At 39.1% G+C, this 8,929-nt stretch overlaps 1 protein-coding gene across 2 annotated transcripts; it reads right to left on the bottom strand.

Annotated features, from left to right (window-relative positions):
* Positions 1-5: 5 nt before the first annotated feature.
* LOC145491630 (cilia- and flagella-associated protein 300-like) lies at positions 6-7,480 on the bottom strand. Of its 2 annotated transcripts, XM_081470842.1 has the most exons (10): positions 7,282-7,480; positions 7,020-7,101; positions 6,402-6,440; positions 6,047-6,080; positions 4,368-4,451; positions 3,790-3,872; positions 2,615-2,725; positions 2,115-2,176; positions 1,057-1,123; positions 6-124 (listed from the first exon to the last, which is right to left on the bottom strand). In XM_081470842.1, exons 1-10 carry the CDS (start codon positions 7,377-7,379, stop codon positions 8-10), a joined length of 777 nt encoding a protein of 258 aa, XP_081326968.1. In that variant the 5' UTR covers positions 7,380-7,480; the 3' UTR covers positions 6-7. The 2 variants fall into 2 exon arrangements, with proteins under 2 accessions (XP_081326968.1, XP_081326967.1); XM_081470841.1 differs by having other exon boundaries at positions 7,020-7,372.
* Positions 7,481-8,929: the final 1,449 nt, after the last annotated feature.

Raw genomic sequence — 8,929 nt, 5'->3', positions numbered from 1 at the left:
CTGCCTGTTACGTCCACGAGTGATACCAGATGTACACGTGTCTCTTGAGCAGGTTGATGCACATGTAAGCAAAAGACTGATCGTGTGACGTAAGTGAAGGGTAAATCGGTGAACCATCTTCATCCTAACACAAAAAGAAACGAACCCTTCAGGTCAGAAGGCTACTTTAGTGTAATGTGTAAGCGGGGGGGGGGGGGGGGGGGAGGGGGGTAACTAGCTCACTTTCCGTCTCCCTCCTGAGGCAGGTCTTTCTTTCTAGAGGAAGGCCGCGTTAATTGATTTTCACGAGCAGCGGATGGTGATAAAGAAATTTACAGTAACGGAACATTATTTTTTTTTTTGGGGGGGGGGGGGAGGTGGGGTTGAGCAATATCTAAAAAAATTCTTGCACAGCCAAAACGGCTGAAAAAAATCGCCAAGGGGAGCCATGAGGGAAAAAAATTGACCAAGTGCCTTTTACTTACTATTCAGGTTGTGTTTGACTTAACAAACAAATCTTGCACAAACTATTGCCCACCAAATAAAATCATGCACAACATAACGGTGAGAACAAAACATTCATGCCCCTGAAGATTGCCCAACCCCGACTCAAAATGGTTTGTCTCTAATACTGTAACCTGTAGACAGACAGTCAGCTGTGCGTAGACCGCGAGTGGCGACCACAGAGGCAGAGTTAAAGTGCAAAATTCTTTTTTAGTGTCTATCCTGTTCACGTGCTCAGCGCTCTGCCGTAAACAGCCCGGCAAGCCTCTTGTCCTGTAGGCCATAATGCTGTTGGGCTGTTGGGAAGCAGGGACTGAGAAGGGGAACCTGCGACGGACTACCATCCTTCCTTGTGTTATGCCTATTATGCCTTACGAGTGTCGTTCTCTTGTGAGACTCAACATCACACACAGACACGCACAAATACTCGTGGTCCGTCAACAACCGAAAAGGTGTTCGGAGTGGACGAGTTTGGACCTGAAGACACCGGAGTTCTAAGCGTCAGATCAAGTTACACAAGTAAAACATATTTTCTAAACGGCTTAGAAGTTGTCATCTTCAAGCGTACAATACCTGAGCAGAGACTTTTAGCACAACTGATCCGACTTGCAACTTCTTGGTAGTCGGGTCTTTGTGTACACTGGAAGCCAACAAAGCGAAACAATAAGGCTTAAAACCGGTAATAAAATAAAATGGTTTTCCAAACTTTTCAACCAAACTGCTGCCGGAGACCGTACAATGTTTTCCACGTGGCTACTTTGTCTTCTCTACCTGCGGAACTACCTTGGTTTAAAGTAAGCCATGCAGAGTTGTAAAATCAACAGCAATCACTATTAAGAGGTGATAGATGACCTCACACGCCCACGAATAAAACTACCACGAGAGTCCGGGGAAGTTCCAAGGTGAAAGTTAAATCTAATTTTTGTGAAACATTTTTTCAACTAGTGATGAATGTTTCAAAGAGGTAAAAACCTTTTTCAGGAAAGAAATCTTAAGATTCCAATTTGCGAGCAGTCGCTACCTTTCCGAAAATCCTGGTCAGATCTTTTCTGCGCTTTTAACGACATTTGGATGTCTCCGAAAATAACAGTTGACAATTTCACTCAACAATGGACTTCGCAACCGATAAGCTACTGAAATGATCTTTTAGTTGCCCGTATGTTTGTAGTAGACTGGGAGATTTGACAGGTACTTCGCTCGCTAGCTTTTTTTTCCGCGTACGTTGCAAAATTTAGAGGCTGTGAACAGTCTAATGTTTAGTGGCGTTTTTACTTACAATTTGCGGACAATTTTATGGGAAAAAAAACGGTACACTTCTGGAATGGCTGCAAATCAACTTCTTTCTACTAAACTAATGTTGATAAATGACAATGAAAGTTGACAGTTGCTTGTGATAATACATCGTGACTCAAGTCCCGTTCGCTAACAAAATGATGACAGCAATCTCGCCTTCAAGTTATATCGCATAAGGATTCCACGACCGCCAGATTCACGATGCTCAACGAGTTTGCCAAGCAGAAAGGTCTCTGAAGAGTTCTTGGCCGGGACGAAACGAAAGCGCTGCGTCAGAGTAGCCATAAAATTATTTAAACTAATGTTAACTCATTAATGTGAACCTGAGCAATACTTACCTTAACAGATCTTTATAAATTGTCTTGGTTGTTTCGAGGTAAGGGTTTATGTCATCTTCATACTAAGCGAAAATGGCAAAGTATAAATCACTGAATTTAGTGTAAAGTCACAAACCAACACAAACAGTCCAGAAAGCAAATTACTTTCTTGGAAGAAATGATATGGCAGAATGAATTTAGTACTAAGAAGGCTTTCGCAGAAAGCAGCTTGGCTTCAAGAAAGACTTAGGATCTTTCAACCCTGGTTGCTTAAAGAGGTACACTGTTCACATAATCGCTCATAAGATGAAATTATTCTGGGATTCCATTGGCTATTTTTAATGATATTTTAAGTTGCCAAGTGTCTTATGGGCTGCGAAAAACATTACATTTTGATATCATAGCGGTATTGTTTTTGTTTTCTTTTTTCTCAAGTAAGTCACGCCAGCAGATTGTCTTCATTCTTCTCCTTCACAAAAATGAGCTTGTATTAACTAGTGTACGAATCTCAACTAACTTACTTGACAAACTTGGCCTCCAAGACATATATGCTTGAAAATCAGGAAAATAAACTCGTTTCTGTCTGCATCACTAAATATTGGATATGTTTCTGCTTCTTCCAGAATTAAGACCTAAAATGTTAGAGAGGAAGCAACATCAGCCTTAGCTGGTTTTGATGGGGGTTCTCTATCCTGGTCAAATTGGAATTTGGAGATGTTGGTTTTTGTGGAGGGAGGAAAACCAGAGAACCCAGGGGAAAACCCTTGGAGCAAGGCCAGAACCAGCAACAAACTCAACCCACATATGGCACCGGGCCGGAATCGAACCCAGGCCACATTGGCATTCTCAACACTTCGCCAACCCTGCTCCCCATATGAAAAATATTGACATTATCAGAGGAAGGCTTATTCCTGGCCAGAGAAGTGGGAAAAACTCCATGTGAGATGAAATAGAACTTTTAATGAAAATGAGAATTCAGTATGTTGGAGCCAATGCTGACACCCTATAATGTAATGCAAGGATTTTCTTAATATGCACCAGTGCGTTCCTTTTATAGATGTGCTTCAATGAAAGTAGATATAGTGAGCAATTGGCAATTCCCTCTATAAAATGCACCTGCAGGGAATTATGGTAGTTGTATTCATCTAAACAAATATCCTACCCTGTTCGCAGGATACAAATAAGAATCCAGTCCAGGATGATGAATACAACTACCATGATTTCCCGCAGGTGCATCTCATAGAGGGAATTGACCTTTGAGAGAAGAAGTGAGGTTGGAAGGAATGTGAAGAGAAGAGAAAGAGTAAGAGAGGGATAAAGGACTTGGAGTGAGAGTAGGAAAGATGAAGAGGTAGTGAAAAGTTAGAGGGAGCAGGGAAGGAAGGGATGGAGAGGAACAGAGAGAAGGAGCAAGATGGAGAGAGGGGAAGAAGAGGAAATATGGAGAGATGGATGGCAGCAGTGAGAAAGGGAGAAATGTGAAAAGGAAAGGAGGGAAAATGAGAGGGAGGGATTTAGTGAGTAAGAGATGGATGAATACAGGAAAGGAAAAGAGGACAGAGGGAAAAACAAAGGGGTCAGGGGTGTTAGGGATAAAGAGGCCTGGTTAAACTGGGTGCTTCTAATTAATACCATAAAAAAGACAACAAATGCAGTAAGCAAGTTCTTCGTGGATAAGAATTAAAATAGTTCCTACCTTTCTGAGTTCATCAGAAATGACAAAGTCTTCATAAAACTCATCAAAACACTTTCTGATATTTCCTGACTCCCTCACAATACCTTTTGAGGTATATTATAGAGTATATTAAATTACATGTTCTGCATTAGATGAAAGCAACTTTTAATATTATTAGCTGTCAGCGATTTTCTGTTACTATTATAAGCTTATATTGGCTTACATCCATAATTGTTTGGCATAAGGAGGAGAACTTGTTTCTAATGATAGTTACCTGAATGCTATTGTAGTTAACCCAGTTTGTTATCAATACGAATATTTTCAATATTTTAGTTTTTTTTTTTTTAATGTGAATAAATACTTGCAGTGAAATGCGTCTCTCCAGAAAATACATGTAGCCATACTCATTACCCTTTTAAAAGAAGGTTTTTAATTGAATCATGCCCCTTCCCCCTCCACCCCCGCAGCGATGCCATCCCTTCAGAATTTCCAGTTTAGCTTCAAACTTTGCCTTCAGATGCAGAATCCATCAATTTAGCCCTTGTATCCGATTCTCCCTAGATACTAACATAGGATACTTGTGAATGATTCAGACAAACCTTGCTCTTGAAGTCTGTCAAAAAAGTCCATTGATGTAACAACACAAGAGACAGGTTCTGCTGTAACAGAAGATGCTTTGACACCTATGATGGAAAAAGAATAAAATTAAAGTTAGATGAGTCACCCCAAAGCTGGGCTGCAAATTTTGTGAACATTAAATAAATAATGTGTGGTTCCAAAAAATATTCCTACCCCCCGCAGAAAGGATTTTTTCCAAGCGCTCTAAGAACACTCTTAGAAGAGAGCAAACCCTTGTGAACGGAGAATATGCCTGGTATGCATGTCAACTAATCTTGAAGACAAAATTCACTTTCTCTTTCACTGCCCGAAATACCCAACGTTAAGAGAAACCTTCTTTAATTAATCAAATTTACTTACAACTGCCTGATGTTCGACAAACCAACATTACGAAAACTGTCACAATACTGATGAATTCTTCTAATTATTTAGTTAATTTACTATGATTAAATTCATATCTTCATGTTTTGTATTACGTGATGGCTTAATAATATCAAATCAAAATTCTTCAGCTTAATTGTATAATTTGTTATTTTCCACTTCATTATTGTTTTAGAAAATAAACTTTTGCAATACTGTAATTACTATGGACATGCAAACAAAGCTACTGCTGTTGTTAAGTCCTCCCCTAAAAACCCTCCTGAAATTCCGATTACATTACCAGGGGTTTCAATAACATCAGTTATAAGCAGCCACTGAAGGTGTAATAGGCGGCTGTTACCACTAAAGGGGCCACAAGGCCCCTTTCCTGTAGGGAGGTCTGGGGGCATACTCCCCCAGGAAAAAATTTGAAATCTAGAAGCTCAAAAATGCAATTTCCAGCGTTCTGGCCATCAAAAAGCGTGCTGTTGATGGGTATTTTTATTGACCACAAAGTAGGATTTTTTTTTGACAAACTAATAATTTTTTGATGCAAAGAGGTGCATTTTGAATACCTTTCTAGGCAGATATCTCTCAGTGACACTTGATATCCGCTTAGGCAGTAATTTCTTTGAAGTCCTTTCTTAAAACAAGTACAACAAATGTACCAACATGGCAACAAACTGGTTTTTAACTCTTCAGAAAAAAAATGAAATGAGATAAACTTTACAACAAAATTCTTTCTACTAATATTCTTACAAAACCAAACCTCATTTTCAACTTTTCGTTGATTCTCCCATGGTTCATTATTAAGTTATTCAATAATTATAAAATAATGAAAAATTGAATCATATTATCAAAAAATCATTCAGATGTCTTAGGTATCCTGAGATGAACAGTGATAACACTGATCGGTGACTACAAACAACATGTACGCTATTTCTTTGGAACGTTAGTTTGCCCACGTTTTTGTAGCATTTAAAAATTTCAGTGGTTGCCATTGTTGTTGTATTTGCTTTTTTTTATTAATATCATTTTTATTTTCGTCACTGAAATCCAAACAGACGGCGGTAAGAGGTCCTACAGGCGGCAGTAGACTGCCGGTAACCGGCTTTTATTGAAACCCCTGTGTTACATAACCCCCAACCCACAGGAAAATCCAACCCCTTCTGTGGGGCGGGGAGAGTATGGATACTTTCTGGAACTACACAATCAATGTCAATAAAAAAATGGCAGTTCTGAAAAAGAATCAAAAGTCTCTGCCTTCTTTCTCTTCTGTATGTAGCTCAAAATGACTCACTCAATGGACCCCATGTATCAGAGGGAGACACAATCTAAAAAAAAATAAAATATATATAATATTAAATATATCGTCATCACAAGGTTAGGGTTTTGGGAAGTTGGCATTTCTGGAGAGTAATATGTACTGAATGAAGGTAAATGTGATTGTTTGTAAATATATTGGTGGATTATTTGTATTTTGTTCAGCACCCCATTGATTGAGTTTGAATTCTTTTTATTCACTGTTCCCTAAAAATAGTGACTTAAACATTAACTCAAGCTCAGGTCTGACTTTGACTTGGTTAACCAGTAAACTCTATCAACAGCTATCCCTTGTACATTTAAAACAGAATGTAGAACAGACAGTAACAAACCTGCAGACTTGATATTACAGCAGGATCTTGAAAAAAGTCCTGTTGATTTCAAAAGAGGGTTGAAATTAAAATAAGTTGTCAAAGCTCTTGAATTATAACACTGAAAAATTTAAATTTTAAACTTAAGTTTAATAAATTTACAGCTTTTAGCTTTAGAGCTTCAGAGGCTGGAAAACTTGCATGCAAATTTTAATCACGCTGTGTCTAGATTTTTGGCTGCTGGACAACGTTGTTAAAATACTGCACGCCTGGCAGTCAAATAATTTTCCTTTTACTTCATGTTACCATCACAATATTATTGACAGCTAACCAGAAACAGGCTGACTGGTGCACCATTCAGAGTTAAACCTTTGTGCCTTTTAGGTTAACAGGAGTGCCATTCAGTGCTAAGAAGACAGGGTAAAACTTGATGTCTGGTTAGCATCCTGGTTAAAATCACTACGGTTAGCCTTAATGATGCACCGGTTGGCCTGTTTACAGTTAGTTCTCAAAACAACAGCTAGAAAAAGACAACCGAAAAAATTAAATAAACTTTAAGTTATTTATCCAGGGTGGTCCGTCGATCGTTGGTCTTCACTGTTTCCAGGGCCCTGGCGAGACTCAACGATAACAACTTACCAAAACAAATTTGTCTTTCTGATACGCCTGAAATAACTGGTCGTACGAGAACATTTGCACCTTACTTCGCGATATCATTCCCCTGCAAAACCAGATGATCAAAATATTGGTTTTGATAAATACTAGAAGCTGAAATATTCGCGCGCTTTTCTCCTCCGCGATCGATCGAGCTGAACATAACAAACACAGGTGTGAAAAACTTCTCACTGACAGCTGTACCAACATGCATTCAAAAATCAAACGATTAATTATTTTCCCTTACCACTTCATAAAAAGTTCTTTAACTTCAGAAGACTCAAAACCCAGGAAAGTTTTGTTTGGAACAAACTGAAACTTAAAATTCTTCTCGTCGTCCGCCATTTTGATTAACAAGACATGATGGGATGTGTTTGTGTCTCTATACACCGCTGACTACAAGGCTTCAGGATTCACAGTTACATCGATCACTTGATATGTTTCTCCCGTACTTTTGCAATTTTTGATTGAACAACAGCTCAGTTCACAAGGGTGGCACTTCTTGTAAGAGGCACACCAAACAATTTTTGAACTGCATTTTTATGTCTCTATGCAATGAAAGGAGACTTACCTTTCAATCTTTTAGTACTCTTCGAATTCTCGAGACCGTAAGGGTGTATAAGTACTCTAAAAACACACACACACACACCCAAACGCACAAAAAGAGAAATACAAATTCTCATTAAAAAGATATGTACATTTTTCAACCCGTTCTTAACATATCCTTAAAATTTTCCTAATTTCAGACTCAATATTTTGATCAGAAAAAGATTCATAGAAAAACGGGGTGTTCAGTACTTCGTGCGGGAAAGAAACTGGACTTTGAGAGCGCATGACATGACAACACGGTCCTCAATTTACAAGACACGGTGACGCACTAACCAAAATACCGCGCGGAGTCGGTAAAACTTGTCCGCAAAATTATTTTTGCGCCTTACTTTTCTTACGCCTCCGGCCGCACAGAAGACTCCGTCCACACTACGCCGGAAGCTGATATGAAAACGGAGGTTTCACTCTGAAAACGCATCAAATGTTTTCCGTCCACATTACGCCGGAGAAATTTAAGAACGCAACAATCACCGTTCATTTTAGACTTTTCAGTGAGAAAAACTCGGGAAACGGAACATCATCACTGATTATGGTAACGTCATCGTTTCCGAAAAAATCCGTTTTCAAAATGCTCCCGTCCGCACTAAAACAAAAAGTCAGCGTTTTCAAATTCCTCCGGTTTGAAAATCGTTTACGAAAAAGTCCACGTTACTCGGTCGGTTAAACTCAGTTGTTCTTTGAATTGGGATGTTTTGCTCCTATTTTGATTCTCTCGTTCGTCAGTAGTTTCTCACAAGTTTGGCTCTAGTCACGAGACGATGATCTTGAAAACGGGCGAAGTCTGAAACCAAGCGGAAGTCACGACCTCTATACTGATTATCCTACCTGCCGCAAAAATTGGGTTTTTCCAAAAAGAATCACTATAATCGCAAAAGAAAAGGATTGAATTACCGCAATAGTTTTCATTGTACGCTCCAGGTCGGGAATCCATGCTATCAGCTAAGATTTTAGTATCAGTTTTGGTAATGTTTAAAAAGAGTTTAGAAGGCACAACAAATAAAATACGGCTAACAGCAGTTTCATTTCTGTGCCTCCCAGGGCGGGAGGCCCCATCAGTGGATTGATGACGGATAGTTAGTTCGTCATGGGCGTCAACGCCGTATTCAGCTCCCGCAACCTGAATGGTAAAATGGGCAATAAAATGACTATTAGAAGCCCTGCCCTGTTCGTGTTACGTACCTGACTGCCAAATTTAACTTTACAAATGGAATTTAAAAATTCCATTCAGGTTAGGCTACTCATCCATGTATGTACCTAATTTGTTTCGCTAGGATGTTTTCTGAGTG

This window comes from Orbicella franksi, chromosome 7, assembly GCF_964199315.1.
Source record: "Orbicella franksi chromosome 7, jaOrbFran1.1, whole genome shotgun sequence".
Lineage (NCBI taxonomy): Eukaryota > Metazoa > Cnidaria > Anthozoa > Scleractinia > Merulinidae > Orbicella > Orbicella franksi.
Note: the sequence above shows the minus strand (reverse complement) of the source record. Positions and strands in the feature narration are given on the sequence as shown.